A 20,875-nucleotide genomic window follows, 5' to 3' on the forward strand; every position below is an offset into this window, starting at 1 on the left:
GTATCTGTTTTCCGCATGTTGCTTCTATTTTAAGGTGTAGAATGATAGATTGAGTACCCAATTCCTACCGGCCTTGAGAAAGTCTATGGTTCATGCTCAACCTCGTGGTAAGACGAACTTGTCATAGACTTTTAGAATCCTAGCACTATAAGCGTTAAGGAACGGTGGCGATAAAAGGCATGAAGCCCACGCTTTGCACATGGCTACTCTGAATCTGACAGCTACAAGACTTTGTAGCTGCCTCGATGGCTTGGTAACCCTCCTACGCCGTAGGCACTTGAGTTACGACTTTACGCGCTAAAGCCTCTGAAAAGGCTGCTCTGCGATGGATCTACTTCAAGGCCTCACCCCAGTCAACTAATTTTGAGATCAGTTGATGTGGAGCAGTTTCATCGATCTTGTAACCCGATCAGTGGTCACCGGCTTCTGAGCGGTCGTGTGTGCGCTGGCCGTTTGTGATACTTCCTCACAGGATTCGGGACAAAATATCCCCGCTGGACTTGCTCAAGTATCAGGGAGAAAGACAAATCATATCTTCGTTGTGTGCAACGGACTATAGGAATGTGCTGTTCTGAGAAGATTGGTCAAAGTAGCCTGCCTACGTAACAATTAGCGCTGCCCTCCCGCCAGCACTTCTTACTTATTCCTATCAAGAGGTTCTGAATACACTGGTGATGATGAAGAGAGATTGGGGACATGGTCAATCATGGGCTTCCTGGACGCAGAGTGCAGCTTCCGAGCTCGCGTCTAGTGATAACCATCGGATCCTCACCGTTCGGATCCTTACCGTTCCCTCAGAGATTCGGCGCAACCGGATTGAATACAAGCAGCTCCCCACCCGTTAGCTCACCGTTGGCAACCAACAGTTACATTGCTGTCAACGTAGAACTGAGTTGGGAGGATTGAATGTTTTTATACTCGGTACTCTATTTTGCATGCCTCGCCCTCTTCTCTGGCTTGTATGGATCCACTTGGGATGTCTGCTAGATGGGTTACTTTGTGTTATGGAGCGCCAGCACATGAACACGAGCAGACGACGACTTCGCCAACCGCCATTATCCAAGCGTGGATGGTGACATGCATTGACATATGTGAACGGAAACGCGGCACAACCCGCAGGCAAAACCCAAGGGTCCGGCACAGCCTTAGCAAAAGCTTAAGCCGTCATAAGCCCCCCTCGATCATTCACCATCAGTCATCATCATTTGCACAGCAAAACATAACCATCAATATATGATATTCAGCTCAGCCCCCCTCGACGACAGCCGCGAAAACAAATCACCAATCACAATCTGGATACGAAAGATCGTCCCTGCAGGTCAGAAGCCCTGCCTTGCTTTCTGTGCCCCATCTCCCCCAGGCTTCCACTCCATGCTGAGATCACTGTTCAGCTGGGGGTTTCATTGTTCAATATCCCCTTTCTGCATTCGTATCCTTCTTTGCAATTATCAGCTTGGCGGCTGGGCAAGGGTTCATTACGGAGTACAGAACAGTGACAGTCGGACAGGCAGCAGAATAAGAGATCCATGCTCCAACGGCAATAATAATGAGACCAGGGGCGGAGAGTCCAAGAGGACCAAGACTCCAGAGTAGGATCAACCGGGGGATGCTGTGTTGGTTCTAGGCTACAGCTCTAGGTTCACACGGCAGCGCTAGGGGACTTTTTCTTTCTGATATTCATTTGCCATTTACGTGTAAAATCCCTGACGTCTCTTTGTTGAAACTCCATCGGCCCATCGGGAACCCGTTGAAATTGACATACTCCATCTTCCATACTGCGTAATGTACCTAGACGAACGAAAACCCTTGAGTAAGCTAAGCGATAGCGAAGTTTCCTCCCCCACCGGATAGTCAACGGTGGGCCGGCCGTGGCTGATGTCCGAACCCGAAAAAGATGCAGCAATAAATTAACATTGCTCGTGACGGGTACGATTGAACCGGGGTTTTGGGAAGTGGTCCAAGGGGTTGGAGGGGCGCAAAGAAGGATCTCCAGGCTGCACACACACACACACACACACACACGAGAGCAGTGACAGTGCAGCTGCACAGCTTAAACCCCAAGCACCCAAGCACCAGCATCATCAGGAGCTAAGCCGAGAAGAGTACAGGGCGCTGCGGCTGTGTGAGTGTGTGTCCAAGGTGAATCTGTAAGGCTAAAAAATAAACCTTGGCTCTTTCTTCCCAACCATCCTTCGTTCTTCCTTTCCTCACTTTCTTCCACTTACTTTCTCGATCCTTCAAATCCAGCACTCGAGCATCTCCGGGAAAGAAAGCAAGGGAAAAGGAGAACCAGTGGCAGGAGGGAAACTCAGGAGGGGGAAGCAACAGCATCATCGAAACCTTTGTCTTGATGAGATTGCAGAAGCAGCAGCGCCGGCCAAGTCCAGACGCGACAATGGGCACCGGCCAAGGGAAACGACCTCCCCCGAATCAGCAACAACAGCAAGAGCAACAGCGGGCGCACTCACCTTACCCGCCGCAGCAGCGATACTACGCCCAACAACCACAAACTCAATATCAACAACAATTCCAACCGTACCAACCGCCGCAGCAACAGCAATACTACAACCCTCCCAGACAGCCTCAATACGCCTCCAGGCCGACTTCTCCAAACCCGCCTCAGCGCAAGCAGACCCCTCAGCAGCAACATCAGCAGCGGTACCCCGCCCAGCAGCAATTCCTCGCCGAGCTAGAAGTCCCAGCCTCTGTCCCGAGACCGACCTCACCATCGACGTCATTGCTCAACGCTACCACATCCGCACCGGTGCCGAGTGCCGGAACAGCTCAACATGGCCCCGTTGCCTACGAGATGCCCGCCGACGACATAGTCACGGTCAAGCCTACAAACCAGATCCATAGGAAACCTCATAGGATAGCCTCTGCCTCCTCCGTTACCGCACCATCACCATCAACATCGCCGCCTCCAGCATCCCCTACCACGGCCACAGCTATACTTAAACAAGACGACCCGGATCAATCAAAGGACGAAGAGAAGGCCCAGCCGCCGCCGCCACAGCCACCTCTCATCCAGGCAAACCCATGGGGGTTCTTTCTTGAGGATGACCTCCCCTCTCGCAACAGTGACTCCCCCTCACCGAGCAAAGATGACGTCTCATCGGTCCCACCAGAGGAACAGAAGCTATCGGTGAAGCCGTTACGCATCGTCAAGAGCGGTTCTACCGAGGAGTCTAGTGGTCAAGGGAGCCGACCCTCGAATAGTACCGTAGATGATGTGACGCCCAAGCCCTTACAGATTGCGGCAGCAGGGCCGGCAAGGCAGGATAGCCCTGATACGGCCCAGCTCAAACCGGCACCACTCAAGCTCGCGCGGCCGCCGCCCCCGGCTCCAGAACGTCGTCCCTCCCGGACCCCAAGCCCGGCCAACCCCGCCGCTCCGGCCGCCAGTGTACCGCAGCTTCCGTATCCCGCCGAAGGTCCGTCTATTCCCACGCCGGACTCGCACCCTCAGCACCAGCCAGGAACACAAACCGGGGCCCCGCCGACGCTTCCCTTTGGCATTCGTCCCGCTGGCTCCCCGCCACCGGTATCCCCTTCCTTCGCGCCCTCGCGCCTCTCACCAACCCCAACGGGCGCCTCAGTACCACCGCAACAGCCGCAGCAGTCTCAACCCCATCCTCAACCAACTCACACTCAAGCCGCCCCCGTGTCTCCCGTCTTCGTTCAGGCTGCTCTACCGCCAACTCTCCCCGTGAGCTCCTACTTCCCTCAGCAGCCCTCATACGCCAAGCAAGAAGCCACCTCACCCAATCTTTCGGTCCATAGCCCAGTAGCCTCGGCACCGAGACCATCAACATCACAGGGAATCCCCCAGGCTTCTCAGCACTCACCGGCCCAACCCTACGCCTCTCCTCCACCTTCATATACCCAAGCAATGTCTCAAATGAACCTGTCGAACACTTCACCATCGCCCACACAGACACAATGGCTCCCTCCACCGCCACCTCCCCAAGGCCTATCACCGAACCCAACCGGTGTACCACTACCCCTGAGCCCACCGCCGACGCAGTATCCTTGGTCTCCAAACAGTGTTGGCCCCCAATCTGCTCCCCTCCAACAGCAGTTCACGGGCTACAACATGCCGCCCCCTATCCCCCAGCCGACCTACGTCAACGGTAGCCAACAGTTCCAACCGCAACCGACGCAGACACCGCCGCCACTCCCGCCTCGCAACTCCCCGCCCATGCCGGGTACACCGCAGTCGGGCTTTGGCGCCCTCACGCCCTATGCTGGACCTCCTCCCCCGACCCGGCCAAACTACCAGGCCCCGCCGCCGAAATCCGAATCGCGCCTCTTCAGCAGTGCCACGGCACGGAAGCTTCTCACCAAGACGACCGAGCTCGTAGACCAGACCATCACGCCCTACCTTCAGGACAATAAATACTACCGGCCGCCCTACAACTGGTATCAGAACCAGAACCCTCAGAATCAAAATCAGAACCTTCACAATCAGAACCAGAACTACCAGAACCAAAATCAGAATAATCAGTATCCGAACCGACCGCAGACGGCAACGGGATACCCGGCGCAGCAGCAGCAGCAGTACTACACACAGCAGCAGAGCTATGCTCCCTCTCAGCGTGTGTAACCTGCCTGGGGTGTTTCTTTGTTGGCTACGAGACTAACAAGTATGTAGCAACGTACGCGCATTCCCAATCATCGCAACAGAGCCAAGGGGTCACTCGTCCATCTTGAAAGTTCTGAGGGGTCTTGTGAGAAGAATATAGCTGGGTAGGGCGATGAGCTGCCCAACGTGCGGACTCCGTGTGAACATATGTGAACACATGCGAACATGGGATATGCGGCATTCACTGCCACCAAGCTGCTAGAACAACCATGTTCACCCCGAACCACCATGATGGAAAACAACACAGTCAACACAATGTGTCGATGATGCAACACATCTCGTAGACATTTCTGTTGATTCGACGGGAGAATAAGCGACGCTTCACTGAAGACAAGTTGTTCATAGACATGAGGTGACGATGAAGTTGTAGCCGCCGGGTGCTTCTTAGTGTTAAGACACACAAACTCTACCCCGGTGGCGCGGGGCCGTTGGACCGAGCGAGACGCGCGCTTGCGTGAAGTGACGTCGAACTCACCAGGATGGGATGTTCAGTGGAAGCCACGCACGCGACTCAGGATCTGACGCGACAGGTTGCGTCCAAAGCGAATATCGTTTTGGGTTTTGGCCTGGCGGTGGGCGGCCGAGGAAATGCAAATCTGATGTATCACTGAACCAACCCTTTGCATCTGCTGGGATCCATTCAGTGCGACGGAGGCGATGGCTATCCCCATTTGCCTAGGGGGAAACCGAACTGGATATAGAAACTATAATATCTATAACCATCAGAATACCATCTTTGGTGATACATTCATGTAATAGACCAGCGCAGACGAACAGGAATCGGGAGGCCCATCAGGAGGATTGATGCTCAAGACCCTGACATGATGTCATCGACAACAAACACAAGATCATTGCGGAATGACATAACCCCTTCTTATCAGCGATAGCATCTTAAACTTTCGTGCCTTGCTTGTAAGTCGCGCCGAGTTCACGCGGCACCCAAGACGCAGGGTCCATGGGGAAGGTAGGGCCATCCCAGGCAGAGGCCGAGGTCCTACGGAAGTCAAGGAAGCGGCCTTAGAAAAAAAAGACTCAAGTTCGACGTTGGAATCGGGGTGGGTATAGCTCTCCCTCTCTATAAGGTGAACGCCGAGCACCTTATGCCAAGGCTATAATCCCTCATCAAGTCGTTGCCCGACGGAAATGAGGGCAAAATGAAAACTCTCTTTTCCTTCCTGTGCACCGCATGCCGCAAAGTTCATCTCAAGTTCCGAGGGTGCGGATATGATCCGTGTAAGGTGGGCTCGACCCGAGTCAGTATCTTAGGAGTCTCCGGCAGATGATCTGGCAAATGAATAACTTCATTTTTCTCCCTTCCCTACGCCCAGAAAGTCATCTGACAAATGTCACCTGTGCGGAGATGGGGATAATGTCTGCGTCAAGGAACGAAACCAGCGCCCCGAGGTTATCGCTGAGCCGACAGTGAGTATCCGGCTGTTGAGCAAAGCCGGGGTGCCGGCGATAGCAAAAGGCAACCTCGGCGTTGCAAAGGCACACTTGGCCGGCTCAGACCGGGCCAGGACCCCCGGCCGTGCTCACGCTGTCCCCATCTTCCCGGTGATCCGGAAGTGTGTGCAGAGGCGTTCATGGCTTTGTGTTGCGGCCCGGAGCTTGGGGGGAAATGGTCTGACGGCGTTTCGAGGCCCATTCATCGGACATGGGATGTGGCTGGACCACACTATGGTAGACACCGGAATTCCAAAGGCAGCTTCAGGGGGCTGCTTCAGCGCTTGTCTTTGTTCAGAGTGCCGCCGTGAGTGCTTCGCGCGTCAACCGCCTCAGTACCCATGCGTTTCAGTGATGGCTTGTATTGGCAGTTTTTCTTTACCCCATTTTCGCGAATCAATCTTCCGATTTAGCCTGCCGTACCATGTTAGACAGGAGCCATCCTGTCACCAAGCTCCGTGACATGCAGCCGCCGAGATCTTGTGACCATAGGGTTCAAGTCGAATGGGTGGAAGCAGGCAAGATCAGGCAACTCACAGATGCTCGGTGAGGACAGCGCCAAGCGCCTCTCAAAGCCATTCGAACCAAGGGCGGGCAGACCAGACGATCGAATGGCGGTGATGTGATGGAGGGCCCATTGATGTCGTCCAAGCTGCAGGTGGATTGGCCGATGCGGGAAACCCGAAAGTGATCGGCACTGGCCAGAAGCTCATCGGCCTTCATTCTTGAAGGGCGTTCTTCCGCAGTAAGCTCTCGATTGCTTGGCTCTGCGGGGGTCTTGGAAGCACCGGCAACAGTATGCTCATGGTTGGTCAAGTAATATGCAAATACGCAACAGCCTCTTAGCCTCGACAACTCATATTCAAACCGTTTTGATCAGACCTTTATGATTCTGAATGGCGGTTGACTGGTAACGGGTGCCGATCCATGCCTCAAACCCATGCTGAACAACAGAACTGACATGCCAAACACTAGGAGGCTCTGTTCTTGCAGAATCCAGTTGTTTTGTCGTTTGGCTGGCGTCGAACCCCGGAATTAGAAGCTCTGCTGACGTTGGAATCCGAATGACAGCTTCTCTGAAGACGTAAAACATTGGTCTTTCGGCCGGGACCAGTCTAGATTTCGTAAGCCTGGGCATCTCCGTCGTCCCAACTAGCCAAAGGACAAAGCGAAGGGAACGCCCGTTGGCTTGTGGAGGAACGAGTGACATTCCTGAGCTGACACTACGGAGACGGCGTGATGGACCGTCTCCTGTTTCGAGACGTACGTGCGGCCCAATGTATCGAAATGTAGCCAGGGCGCACCATAGCGCCGCTAACGGCGGTGAGCTTCCAGAATTCTATCCACCATTTGCCGCTTCTCGAACGTCTCTAATCTAGGACGTCGATATGCAAGTCACTGGAGCTGCCTTCCGGGGTTTGAGGCACGCTTACTCACAACTGACAGCCGATAAGATATGGAGACTCGGAAGAGGCATTTAATTGCCTTTCCGCGGCCTCCTAATTTTGTTAATGCCAATTGCAGCATTGCACCCATTTAAGACCAACAACGCGCTGGTGTTGTTACGACCCCAAGACCGTGGCTCAGTTACAAGTGGTGGTGAATGACAAGTGGCCATCAAAGAATCATGCTGGCAGAGGGCGGCTCTAAACGTTGCCGAATGGCCATGGCATCTCTGTGAGCATCCATCATGGGATAAGTCATCCCGAACTGTGTACTCCATGCGTAGTTTCCGACAATTGGCAAGCACTCGCGAGGCAGTACCGTCGGGAGGCAGGGAGTGTAGGGTCGGGGATACAGCCCAATTGCTCGGAGAGAGAGAGCGAACTAGAACTGGGGATCGCTGTCCAAGAATTGGTGCCCAACTCGGACACAGTTGGCTGAATAGCGGACGGTTCGGACGTCTGAGTCGCGAGCTTCGGCCACGCTGAGGGTAAAATCCAGGTTTTGGCTGCCACACTGGGCCCTCAAAAAGAAAATCTTGATCAGGTCCTGAAATGCTATTTTGTTTGCCCAATTTGCTCTGCAATCAAGGTTTTTCAAGTTTGACTTGCTCCTTGTTCGGGGCAGACCGAAAGACCTGGAACAAGAGTGACGTGGGCGACGTCGAATAGCTTCCATGGCGTTTGGCCCCATCTAACGCCACAGAACGCTCCTCTAGCGCACGGCGCATCTCAAAGGCGGCATCGCCAGAGATGAGATGCTGCTCACGATACGATGGGCGGTTGCATTGCAGGTCATTCATTCTCTTTTGTGCATCGTAGGCGAGGGGGTGGAGGGACCGAGGAGAGCTTCCCTTGTAACTGCCTCTTGCGGGAGATCCTTTGCTGTTTTAAGGGGAGATGGCCAAGGGGGCCTTTGGGTATCGGAACTTGATATCTCGGATGTCAGCAGCGACACCCGAGAGGCTGTTGTTGCATGACGAAGGAGGTGGTACTATGCTGACTCTCGTACCTATGCCTCCGAGCCCGATGATTTTGCCATCCAAAGGTACTTGCTTGCTTCTGAGGTATGGCCATTTTCACCTATGCATTATGATATCGAATTGAGGCTGGAGGGGTTAGCCCCTGTAGGATACTGAAAATAGGCATCTCGATCTTGCAGCATTGGTGCCCTCGACCGTCCGATTTATGACTGGTCTCCTGACCGACAGTCTGGAGTTATTTTTCCTGGTGGGCTCGAGCGTCGTGGTCTCGTTGCGGGGGAGAGGACTAAGAGCGGTGAGGCTCTCGCCGGTTGGTGATTAGCGCATCCTACTCTGGCGGGAGCAGTGTCACCTGAGGGATTAGTAGCGGTTACTGGTAAATGCGGCAATGTAGAATTAGGAGGGTTTGATATTGGTCCAGGACTTATATGCCGGCTACCGTTGAAATTGGCATGACAAAGGCCTTTGAGTTGCAGATTGGTGAAATCCAGATTGATGCTGACACGCAAATGGCAAGACGAGTCGACCCAGTCGAGAAGAAATCTGACAAGGTTCACTTGCAAGGGCGCACGCCCGATGTCTCTACTCCGTACCTTAGCTCGTTGCGGTCCGTCGTGGGAAGCTGAAAGCATCGCTTCAGGGGGGAGGTTCCGGCAAGGATCCTGAAGATGTGGTGGTTCGCGCCCTGCGTGTATCCGTAGCCGTAGCCCGGCGACAGATGGGTCTTGGTTGGCTGCAGGTGATATTTTGCGTCGGTGCTGATTGCAGTTTGGTATGTTATCTCGAAGGAAGACGCCTGGTTACATGGTGCATCTGGGGATTGTTGCGATGACGAAAGCCCTGCCTAACTTGGGAATGCTGAAGAAGAACCAGTGCTAGACATGTCCTACAACTCTGAAAGCTGTTCCGCGGCAGACTCTCCATAGCAAAGAGCGTTGAGGTCGGAGATCGGCAGGTTTTCTTTCAAGAAAAATTCACAGAGTATCTATACGGTGGGTTGAGTGGTCGGTTCAGGGTCCTTGCCGCCGTCATGGTGTCGCCCCTCTCGCATCATTCCGTGTCATTGAGAGGGCCCCATTGAGAATTTGGGCGTGTTCAATTCGCGTTCGTTCCGTACGAAGTTCGGAAGTACAGAGTAGGGTCAGTACATAGACTGCTGCAAGCTTGCAAGCTCGTCTTCCGAAAGTAGTGATTCTAGACAGGGTTCTTGGGTGTTGGAGAGAAGGGTTGGGGGCGGCGGTAGCGGTTTTCAGGCTTCGAAATTTCCCCCTTTGGAGCGGTGGAACGTTGGGCGGGTGGACCGTGGGACTCCATGTCAGGCTGGCGAGGGGCCTACATGTCTCGACCAGGTATTTCCCCGTCGTTGTCCAGCGACCCCGGCGGAGAGAGGTTCATTGCATTGAATTGCATGGCCAATGCGGTGTTCCAATTTCAAGATGGGCTCAAGATGAGGATGAGCTGGTGCTTGGCCAGACCACAGATCAGCCTATGCGTACGGTACTTGGGGCTCGGTTGACCGGTTAGGACGTGACGAGTGTCGCAATTGTAGTGGTTGAGCCGCGGCGGCTGTGTTTGGTCTATGTAGCTTGGTGTCGGTATGCCGGTATGCCTTGGTAAAGAGGATTTGGGTAAAGCTGTGCCTTTGTGATGTCGTACTTGGCTCGCTTTCTGTGCCGGTATTTCTTTATCTGGGGTGACGTGAGAGGTGAGGTGATGTGAGCTGAAGCGACCAGGGCATGGCATCTGCGACAAGCGCGGAAGTACGGGAGCTCAGGATGCTGGCCGCTGGCGGGCTGAGGCCACAGACCAGTTTGGTTACTGGAGCCGGCATACGAATCTTGAGGCAAAGAGATGCTTCATGAGGCGGTGTCAAGCCAGGTGGACAGCTCGATTGTTGAATTTGATGAATGGTTCAATAGACAACACGGATAGTCCAAGTTGGAGCTGACGTTCTTGATGATGACAGGGTACTCCGTAGTATGGTCAGAATACCGGTAGAGACTTGCCAGGTTGAGGACGGGTGGACGGCCGGACGGGTAACTACGAACCAGCAAGTTGGCACCGAAAAAGAAGGCTTGCTGTGTCGGGTTGCTGCCCGTATCGTCCAGCATAATTAATGGAAGATGCCTTATGTAATGCCGTGTGGGAGAGGGGATGGAAGGCCACCCGAACGCAGGTAGAAGGCAGGTATTCGGACCTTGGGCTGGAGGGAACGAGCACGGAGAGGGTACGTGCGGCTCTCGGCAGAATTGGCGTGCAAGGGTATGTACCTGCCACCGGATTTTCGACAATGGGGGTACTTACCTAGATTCTCAGGCTGAGCATCTAAGGTACCCAACATAGGTACCTACCGTAAGTAAGGTAGGTAGGTAAGGTACCTTTGGAAGGCACCTACCTGCGCAACTGCGGCCCACGGAGTAAGGTAGGTACCACGGATACCTCGTCTCCTTCGTGCCTTCTTCCTTGGTTCTATTTCCCCCGTCCAGTCTCCGTGTCCCATTTAGCACCCAGCGCCTGTCCGCCCCAGTGAGGTGGTCCGCCGCCCGCCGCCAGCCCTCCTTCCCCCCTCGCGTGTCGCCCAGTCCTTGAGAAGATGAGAAGTACCTAAAGTATTCCGTAAGATAGGTAAGAGCGCCTGAGGGAAGGAAGGTGGTGCTTTTCTCCATTTTGCCTTGTCGCCTCCACTTTTGGGCTCCCATCCCATTAAGGTACCCTCTTCCCATCCTCTCTCACCCTCCTCCTTCCTGCCTTACTCTTCCTTTCTTCACCCCACGATCTCTTTCACGAGCCCTTGATTGCCAAAGGCTTCTTGCCCGAACAGCACATCGTCTCTGTCCCCTTCACTTTGGACACGGCTTTCGTTGGCATTTGAGGATAAGGTACGCATACATTTTCCATTCCCATCAGCATCAGCATCAATTACAAATTACCCCCTCCCGACCCCCATCAATCCATCCGCCCCCCTCTACTCATCTTGACTTTCAAGAGCCCATACTGACCCCGTTCACCTCTTTCGTCACACAGGTACCATCAAACCATCTCTCTCACACACACACGACTCCTTCCACCTCTCCCGACAACACATACGTACAAACCCTCTACAGGTGAGCCTATTCTTCCTCTTTCGCTATATTCCCTCAATTTTCGACTACCTTGATCCTCAATCCGTCGACAATCGTTGCCTTGTCGGACTACACCCCTCTCCCTCTGCCTCTGTCTGGGGTTCACTCTTCCTGCGTTTTGCCCAGCCTAGCCTCGGGCTGACCGTGGGTTTTGGCGGTGGATCCGAGCTTTGCCTCATTCAATCCTCTCTTCCAAGGCCTCGACCAACTCTACCCACTCTTCAACTTTCCCGCTTATTCCTGTTCTCACAACGTCCTCACATACTTCCATCGTTCCAACGGCACAGTTCGAAGCCTTCTCTTGTCTCATGCATCAATACTAATTCTTCGGTTCTACCCAGCCCATCGCTTCGTTGTCGATTAAAACTCTGACCCGTCGATCGACACCCGACCTACCAACCAAAATCTGCATCCGAAAGGTGCAGAGTCAGCACATCAGTCAAGATGACCACAATGGTAAGTGGATAGTCGACGGTCGGTTCTGTTCGACATTGGGCACAGTCTTGCCAGGAGCTATATATGCTCTTGTTGAAAGGGCCCAATCTGTCGATGGAGCCGCTTGCTTCCAACTGTCATTGCACATGGCTAACGACAATTGGCAGGATCTTCGTGTCGGTAACAAGTACCGCATCGGTCGCAAGATCGGTTCTGGTTCTTTCGGTGATATTTACCTCGGCACCAACATCATCTCCGGCGAGGAGATTGCCATCAAGCTCGAGAGCGTCAAGGCCAAGCACCCCCAGCTTGAGTATGAGGCCAGAGTCTACAAGTCCCTGGCCGGCGGTGTCGGTATTCCCTTTGTCCGTTGGTTCGGTACCGAGTGCGACTACAACGCCATGGTCCTTGACCTCCTCGGACCCAGTTTGGAGGATCTCTTCAACTTCTGCAACCGCAAATTCTCCCTCAAGACCGTGCTGCTTCTCGCTGATCAGCTGATTTCTCGCATTGAGTACATCCACGCCAAGTCTTTCATTCACCGTGATATCAAGCCCGACAACTTCCTCATGGGTATTGGTAAGCGTGGCAACCAGGTCAACGTTATCGACTTTGGTTTGGCCAAGAAGTACCGTGACCCCAAGACGCACTTCCACATCCCTTACAGAGAGAACAAGAACCTTACCGGAACCGCCCGTTATGCTTCCATCAACACCCACTTGGGTGTCGGTATGTTATCTTTCCACGCACCCAAACCCCTTTCCGTTTCCTCCTGGCCACTGACAGCTTCGCAGAGCAATCTCGCCGTGACGACATGGAGTCCCTGGGCTACGTCATGCTCTACTTCTGCCGTGGATCCCTTCCCTGGCAGGGACTTAAGGCTGCTACCAAGAAGCAGAAATACGACCGCATCATGGAGAAGAAGATGACCACCCCGACCGAGGTCCTTTGCCGCGGCTTCCCCAACGAATTCGCCATCTACCTCAACTACACTCGATCCCTCCGATTCGACGACAAGCCCGATTACAGCTACCTCCGCAAGATCTTCCGTGATCTCTTCGTCCGCGAGGGCTTCCAGTACGACTACGTCTTCGACTGGACTGTCTACAAGTACCAGAAGAATGCTCAGGCAATTGCTCAGGCTGCAGGAGCCACTCAGGAGGAGGATGAAAAGGCGCGGGCATCTCGCACGAACGCCGCTACTGCTGGTCAGCCGACCCCTCAGCCTGGCGCTAATAAGCCTAACGCCCTTCCCAGCTCGCGCCGCAAAGTGATTGAACGAGGATCTGGTGCTGGTGTAAACACCCCAGATACCAACCGTGCCGTCGGTGGAAGTGACAGGATGTAAGTTGATCGCCCAAGCAGCTCATCGACCACTGGCTGTTGAACCCGTTGCTGACAAACGCATGCTGACCTAGTGGACGATGATCTAGTTTGCGCTCGTCTACGAAGGGCGCAAGTCCAGCATATGGTTCAAGTTCCTTTCTGCCGAAGTGATCCTCGACGGCGGTAACCACATGCTTTCTGTCCAACACGTTGGAGTATGACCAGACCGGCTTACCGGCTTCATCCCTTCCGTGGCATGGCTCTCAGACATCACGATTGGTACGGGTTCTGCTCACCAGCAGGGTCTCTTTGATGATACGCCTTGCCACGCGAACTGGTCGCATTCTCCTTACGCATTCTCAACTTCGTTCTTCGACATATTTGGGTTGATTTCACGAATGACTCGATTCTTCATAACAGGACACTCGATTTCACAGACGCCCCGGTAGACCTTGCTGCCGAAGCTCTATGGTTCGATATCCATGGTAGGAAGAACTCGAACGGCACTTCCGGTACCTCAACTTTGCGAGGCACCGTCGTCGGGCCGCCCCGCGAGACATTCCCCCACCCCCAACTTGAGTGCCTCGGTTTAGCACCTTGCACCTGGTCGATGCGTTGGAGCTGCGTTCACCGACGGACTTTTCCTTTTTTCCTTCTGTTCTTTTTCTCTTACTTTTCCTTCCGATTATGCGCATTACGAGTTGATTTTCATTCGAGGCTTCGCACTTGGTCAATCACGCGTCGAGGCCCGCTTCTGGGGAGGTCGTTAGGTGAGGGGTCGATCACGAGAGAGAAACTTTTGCGAAGTATCAGGCCTGCCGACACTGTCTGACAAGGACTACGATCATCAAGTCGGCAAAGACAAGGAACGGCAAGGGAATGACGATTGCAAAATTAATGAGGAAGAGTGCGGCATCTTTTCTTTGGCTTTTGGTTCGGTTCGGTTGGTTGGGAATTCGTTACTCCGACATTGCACGTGGGGGAAACTGGGAACTAGGTGACTAGTCGCCAAACCTGGTCTCTGGCAACTATTATGGGCTCTAGGAGACGGTCTAGCAAAGTTCTGGGATGTCGACAACGTCTACTTGTCTGCCTTGGCAGTCAATGCGGATTGTCGACCTCAGAACGCTGGTGCTTGGACTCTCAACACTGCGCCTCCATCATCCGCGGGCTTTCACCGGCCTGGCAAGTTTGCATATGGTGGAGGCAGAGCACGGGTAGTTGTGGGCATGTCGAAGGGCAGCGGAACCAACCAACATACGCATGGTAGTTTCTCAATTTAACATTGTCGCGCGACTTTTCTTCTCTTGCAATTTGTGAATATAGCGGTGTAAATGCTGCAGGTCCACTACAACAGCCACAGCACTAGTATTCTCTCGGGATCCGATCTTGACTGTGATGCGTAAAGAGGCATACTCATCTGCATGATGTGACTGCGGAAAACTTGTAGACTTGGATGTGAGAAAGATATCAAGTCATGAGACTGGTTGGCTCAACGGGTCAGGTGCGGCTTCGCTCGGTTCCATTTCGCAGGGCACGTCGACCAGCTGACTGCATGAAACGAGAGAAGCAGTACCAAATGGATGTCGTCAGGTGCAAAGTATATCCGCATATATATAGGTATGTTCGAATCATCGCGGCATATTCTTATCGTACTCAGTAATGTCGTGCATCACGATGAAAGTTTCCCATCCTACACCAACATTTGCCATCCGCAAAGCTGAACTGGACTGACTCTCTTAGGTGTAGTACATGACGAGTGTTGGGATGTCGAGGGGTGTCAGGGATGTTCCCCAACCTGAAGGATCCCTCATTCCCTCCCCTTAACTTCATAATCATCATCTTGGAGCTTGCACATGAAGTCGCATTTGGCAGTCTCTCTCTCTCTCTCTCTGTGAGTTTCTGACAAGAATCAAGCTTGGGAGCGGGGCAGTTGGCGTGAGCTTGTCTCGTTCTGATCAATGCCATTTGAAAGCTACTGGGCAGCTACAGCCTAGGTACTGGGCAGCTACAGCCTAGGTACTGGGCAGCTACAGCCTACCGGGCAGCTAGCGCGTGGCTGAGTGAGTGTTGACCGCACTTGCAACCCACCTAACCAACACTTCTCAGGCGATCCTGCCAAACCATCTTGATGAGGACGGACAAGGGACAATGTCAAGTGGTCTAAAGTCGTGTGCGCTCTTGCCAACTCTATGGTCTCCTCCTATATCTACTACCCGACTTCTTCTTCATACTCTCCCAACATTCACTCAGTTTTATCACTTTGTCTCGTGAACTTCCCAGCTCGTCATACCTATTGTGCTCTTGGAAAGAGGAGGGGTAGAGAGCTGACTAACAAGGCAGGCCACCTCTAGCCGAGTAATCCCAGTACACCAACTCGATAATCGTCATCGGCGGCTATTACCTCCGACAGAGCTTCGATGGCGACCCTTGTCGACGTCAACTCCACCGCACCCGCCGACAAGATGGCTCCCTCGACGCTCGACCTGTTCATGTTAACGTTCAATTGCGCCAAGAACTTTATCGACACTCACGTCTTTGCGTCAAACCTCCACACAGCTTTCAAGCAGAGCGCGACTCCCCTCCCAGAGGTTGTTGTCTTGTGAGTGCAGTGTTTTGCCGCTCCCTTGGGTGCAACAAAGCTGACCAGATTACCTCCTACCAGCTCCTTACAAGAATTCGCGCCGTTATCGTACTCTTTCATCGGCGGCTACTTTCTCAGCCCGTACCTCACGCGCTTCGAGGAAGCCCTGAACCTCGCTGCGACCAGATACACCAACGAAAGTCCCACCTCGGACGCCGACAGTCATGATGGAGCCGACGATGAGACGATACTGGTCAAGCCCACCGCTCCTACACCTGTGCGACCTTACACCCTGATCCGGACTCGTCATATCGGTATGACGGCCATTATGCTCTTTGCGCGGAACCCCGAGTCGATCCTGCGTGTGCAAGAGGCGGAGGTGGGCTTTGGCGCTGCAGAAATGGGCAACAAGGGCGCTGTGGCGCTCAGAGTCTTGTATGAGGGCACGACGACCGAAGGCGGGAAAAAGGAGACGGAGCTCACCTTCGTAGCTACCCACCTAGCAGCAATGGAGTGGAATCTACCGAGGCGAAATGCCAACTGGGCGACCATCATGCGTGGCCTGACATTCGAGAACCCGGAAGATATTCTGCACCCGAAGAAGAATAAGCCAACCACTCCTACACATGGAGAGGGCCAGGCTGAGGGTGCCAGAGATGAAGCAGTGCACTTGTTGCACGACGAGCATCAAGCACAAACGCTCGCACTTCAGGAACGGCTACAGGAGATATCCGTCTTCAAGCCAAGCTCCCATCTTTTTGTCGGTGGCGACCTCAACTATCGCATCTCAACAACGAGCCCGCCGCCAATGGCGACATTTCCCAGCCTCGACCCCGACAGCGAACATCATTACTCCCGCTTCTTCGCCTTGGACCAGCTCACGAGAGAACGACAGGCAGGACGCACGTTGCACGGCATGAGCGAGGCAGAAGTCAAGTTCCCTCCGACCTACAAATACAACGTCCTGCCCCAAGATGACACCCGCCTGAAGGTCGATGGTGTGGAGGATGTGCCTTGGGTGTTTGCGCCTCACCGATACCCTGGTTGGACGGATCGCATCTTATACCTGGACGTCCCTTCGTGGGTCAAGACCAAGCCTCAAAAGGTCGACGTCAAGATCTACGACGCCATGCCCGTAGTCCGCAGCTCAGATCACAGGGCGGTTTTTCTGAGAGCTGCCGTTCCCCTCCTCACCGAGAAGGAGCTGGCCCGCTCATCGACGGAAGCCCCCACGTCCAATGCCGTGGATCCCCGCCTCGTTCTCCCGGTAGCCATCGATCCGGAGGCCTGGGAACGACGTGCGGCAGCAAGACGGAAGGAAGTCCTTGTTGGCTGGAGCATGTTCCTGTGGTCTACTAAGCAGGGGGCGATGATACTAGCCACACTGTTGGCTGTGGGCGCAGGTATCTGGTGGCTGAGCTGAGCTGAGCTGAGCCGAAGGCTTGAGCCACCAATGCAGCATAGAGGGAGGCGACGTAGTGGGACTTGAAGATATACCCTGGCCTTGTTTGTCGTTTGGACCTTCATGTACGTACACGTTCAACGCGAAGGATTCGGGGATGGCTCCCAGCGATGGGCGGGGTTGAAGGAACCGCGAGCGGGTTTTTGGTTTTTAGAGCGGAGCATTAGTTAGAACGCATCATGAACTCGAACTGAACTATAGATCCGATCAAGATTTTTCGGTGCTCGTATATGAGTATCCTTGAACGATGTTTGTCTGCTATCCGATCTTAGTGGCTCAGCCACAATTGACTTGGTCCAATATCTCATGTCAACAAGACCATAAGCCAATCAGACCAAGACGAACTGTCAGCTTCTTTAGCCAAGCATGAACCATCTATCGACAGCATCCTTCAGATCTCGTAGGGGAGCAAGGAAGGTAAGCGGGCCACGCCATGGCATATCCGGCTGACACGGGGCGCGAGTCAAAGTGTTTCCGACAAAATGGAAAGGTGCTCGTCTTCGTCAGCGGCGTCGTGGCGTTGGAGATGGGGTGTGTGTTTCCCAGACCACCGGGACGCGGGTCGAAGACCGGGACTTGAGATGGGGCTTACAAGGGTTATCCCGAGAATAGTTTGAAAGGCAGCTCGAGACGAGGGTTTCTTTTGTCTAGATTTCAGAAAAGGGACAGGAGAGACAGGAAAAGGACAAAAAGGAATAGAGAGGGGTCCCGGGTTCCGGCCCGGGTTGTTCATTTCATGGTCACTTCCCGGTGGTAGAAGATGTAAAGGAACAGCTCCGGGGGCATGAATGCTGCTCTCGAGTTTTGCTAGATCGGATACCTTTTCTTAGCCGCGCGTCTCCGCGGAAACCCCCCTCCAAGAATTTGAGAACTGTATCTGTTGGAGAAATAACACGGACTGGGTGACAATGACTTATGTTCAAGACTACTTGGAGCTGAACTCCTACTTGTGAGGCTCGGGCAAGACTTGGGGTTTGGCTTGGCATCTCGTAACTCGTGACATGTTCTTGACGATGCATATCTGTCTGGTGAATCGGTAATTCAGTATGGCGTTGCACTCGCATTCGGCGGCCCGGCCGGAACTCTGCCAAGACAACCACGGCGTGGCAGAGTGCACCTGAACTCGCAAAGAGCTTTCAAAGTTGTGCTTGATATCCACTTGGGCTCCGAATAATGACCTTGAAAACCGGGAGTACGCACGGAGCAGAGTCCAAAACAGGCGAGGCCTCTCAGCAGACATGAGGTTCGTTTGGGCGACATGTAAAGCGTTAGTTGATCCGATAAATCGCCGGATCAGGACTCTGAGACCGAAGGCCCCAATCGAGCGTGATGAGAAGCTCATTTCAGCCTTACGCCTACGCCGAACGTCAAAGGACTTTTCGAAACGCACTAGACTGCTGTAGACAATCGAGATCTGGCGTGCGACGAACGCCGCGATCCTCGGAAGCGAACGGGGCGCGAGCCACCTCAACAATGAACATCCTCATCTCTGTACTCGGGGCTGGAAATTGGTGCTTATTTCAGACACTGCCGGCCGGACGACCTGGAAAACAGGAAGAAATTTTCACTAACAGGAGCAGAGAGCAGTTCGTTGGGGGCTGAAGTGACATAACCGTCGGGCCCTCGCCGCACTCAGGCATGGGCGCGACTCATGTCAAGGACGTAAAGGAAGCAAGACCCAGGCCAAGCCGCATGGCGCTGACGAAAGGCCGGTGAGGATCTCAGTGATGTGTTTCTGATTGACTGGTTGCCGGCATACCAAGGTTTCGTGGCCCGTCGAATTGCCAATTTTGACATGTTGTCGGACAAACTCTCCTGAGATTGATTTTATGGTGTAATTCTTAAGCTCGGCTATGACGAGATATCAAGATCCAGTAGAGATTATTGTGGTGCTGAGTATGGCAGAGCGGCTATGCTTCCCCGTACTGCGCATAACACGTGGTCGACTTGCCAGGCTGTGGTAGAAACGGCTCGGATTGCGAAGCCGAAAAGCATATCGTAACTGGTGTTGGCTCGGAAAAGTCAGTGTCAATGAGCGAGCTGAGGTGTGGGCGAGAGGTGGGATGAGATCGAGACGTTGCGTCATAGCCGCCGATAAGAGTCGCTTGCATGCAAGGTGTATCAATGATCAGGCCCTTTCCCTCCCCGCGGGACCGGATTCCGCATGGCCTGAGCGAGATCTGACTGACCATGAGGCGGCCCTGTGCGAAACTGGATGTCTTGGATGCGATGAAAGCCTCGAGGGAGCAGCAACGCCAACGGTTGTTTATTCAATAGCGACGCCTCCATCAGCCGTAGCCTAAGACTGTCTCTGTCAGTTAGTGTTAGGTCTCCTTTTTTTTGCCTTTACCGTCTTTTCATCGGCTCTCAAACGTCCGGAGGCCGCGTCAGAGCCACCTTTCTTTGGCTGTGGTAGCCACATCTGCTACGCCACGGTGGTATGGTGAGGGAGACAGAGCTTGATATCGCCGCCGCTTGTTTTTGGGCCGACGGAACGCCGTAGGTGGGCGCTACGGAAGAACCAGGAGAATGGAGACCGATCAATGACGGAAGGGTACATGGCAAAGGTGAGGCAGGCCAATACGAATCTAGGAGACTGTCCGCTGTGGTTCGGGCTCTGGATTAGAGCGGTGGACATGGACGTTTTTTTGTTGCCTCGGAAAGCTCTATATCTAACAAGGACGAAGTATCGAAAGGCCCCTGGAAAAATAGAGGATGAAAGAACCCACAGTCCCAGGGCGTCCCAGGGCTTCGGAGATTTATTCGGATGTGGGAGTCAGGGTGTCTGATCGTGGACGACATCGGATTGAGAGCGTATCAGCATCTGCTTAGGAGTGTAACCGATATCTGGGCTGATATCAGCAAATCCAAGTACAGGTGGTCAGTCAACAGGGGGCGGCGGAGCTTTCTTCCTCTGGGGATGGGAGGGAGACGGCAGAAGAGTACTCCGTAGGTGGGTGAGACTGGCGGGACAGATTTCAGTGTGATGAACAAAGCGAAATAGCTGGTCGGTGCTGTTGACGAATGTTGCAGAAAGAGGCGAATGGGTCTTGAAGAAAGGGGTCGAGTATTATTAACCCGTAATACTGCTGTGATGCGAGCTGAGTGCCAGAGCCCAGAGCTGAAGCGGTGCCATGTGGGGATGACGGACAGCCTCCGTAGCTGACGGTCCCAGGCGGATGTTCCAGACGGAATGGAATGGTCGTAGCGAGGTGTTGGTAGGGGGGCCACGCGAGGAATCGACTGTCGGCGTCGAGAAAGACTGGAAGAAGAAGACGAAGAAGAAGAGGAGTGCGAGTGTGGCCGAGGCGGGCCGAGTCGAGACATGGGCAGAAGAGTGAGTCCCCGGATTTCCACCGGGTGGACAGGAGGCTACTCCCAAAGAGGCAAGACCATGTCGGTGGTTCCGCTGGATTACACGCCGCACCCG

At 53.9% G+C, this 20,875-nt stretch overlaps 5 protein-coding genes across 5 annotated transcripts; 3 read left to right on the forward strand and 2 right to left on the reverse strand.

Moving 5' to 3' along the window:
• Positions 1 to 2,395: 2,395 nt before the first annotated feature.
• CPAR01_10115 (uncharacterized protein) lies at positions 2,396 to 4,606 on the forward strand (the record flags this gene model as incomplete). Its single annotated transcript, XM_060494378.1, has 1 exon — positions 2,396 to 4,606. The coding sequence occupies one exon, from the start codon at positions 2,396 to 2,398 to the stop codon at positions 4,604 to 4,606; it is 2,211 nt and encodes a 736-aa protein (XP_060346560.1).
• Positions 4,607 to 10,093: 5,487 nt separating this feature from the next.
• Positions 10,094 to 11,016, reverse strand: CPAR01_10116 (uncharacterized protein; the record flags this gene model as incomplete). The annotated part of the gene is made up of 3 exons (XM_060494379.1): positions 10,094 to 10,353; positions 10,565 to 10,820; positions 10,912 to 11,016. The coding sequence occupies 3 exons, from the start codon at positions 11,014 to 11,016 to the stop codon at positions 10,094 to 10,096; spliced, it is 621 nt and encodes a 206-aa protein (XP_060346561.1).
• A 1,066-nt stretch (positions 11,017 to 12,082) lies between these two features.
• On the forward strand, positions 12,083 to 13,501 carry CPAR01_10117 (casein kinase I hhp1; the record flags this gene model as incomplete). The annotated part of the gene is made up of 4 exons (XM_060494380.1): positions 12,083 to 12,094; positions 12,241 to 12,802; positions 12,868 to 13,417; positions 13,492 to 13,501. The coding sequence occupies 4 exons, from the start codon at positions 12,083 to 12,085 to the stop codon at positions 13,499 to 13,501; spliced, it is 1,134 nt and encodes a 377-aa protein (XP_060346562.1).
• Positions 13,502 to 15,819: 2,318 nt separating this feature from the next.
• CPAR01_10118 (endonuclease/Exonuclease/phosphatase) lies at positions 15,820 to 17,406 on the forward strand (the record flags this gene model as incomplete). Its single annotated transcript, XM_060494381.1, has 2 exons — positions 15,820 to 16,001; positions 16,050 to 17,406. The coding sequence occupies 2 exons, from the start codon at positions 15,820 to 15,822 to the stop codon at positions 17,404 to 17,406; spliced, it is 1,539 nt and encodes a 512-aa protein (XP_060346563.1).
• A 2,856-nt stretch (positions 17,407 to 20,262) lies between these two features.
• Positions 20,263 to 20,772, reverse strand: CPAR01_10119 (uncharacterized protein; the record flags this gene model as incomplete). Its single annotated transcript, XM_060494382.1, has 1 exon — positions 20,263 to 20,772. One exon carries the CDS (start codon positions 20,770 to 20,772, stop codon positions 20,263 to 20,265), a length of 510 nt encoding a protein of 169 aa, XP_060346564.1.
• Positions 20,773 to 20,875: the final 103 nt, after the last annotated feature.

Source organism: Colletotrichum paranaense (genome assembly GCF_030867605.1).
Source record: "Colletotrichum paranaense strain IMI 384185 chromosome Unknown Scaffold_8.1, whole genome shotgun sequence".
Taxonomy (NCBI): domain Eukaryota; kingdom Fungi; phylum Ascomycota; class Sordariomycetes; order Glomerellales; family Glomerellaceae; genus Colletotrichum; species Colletotrichum paranaense.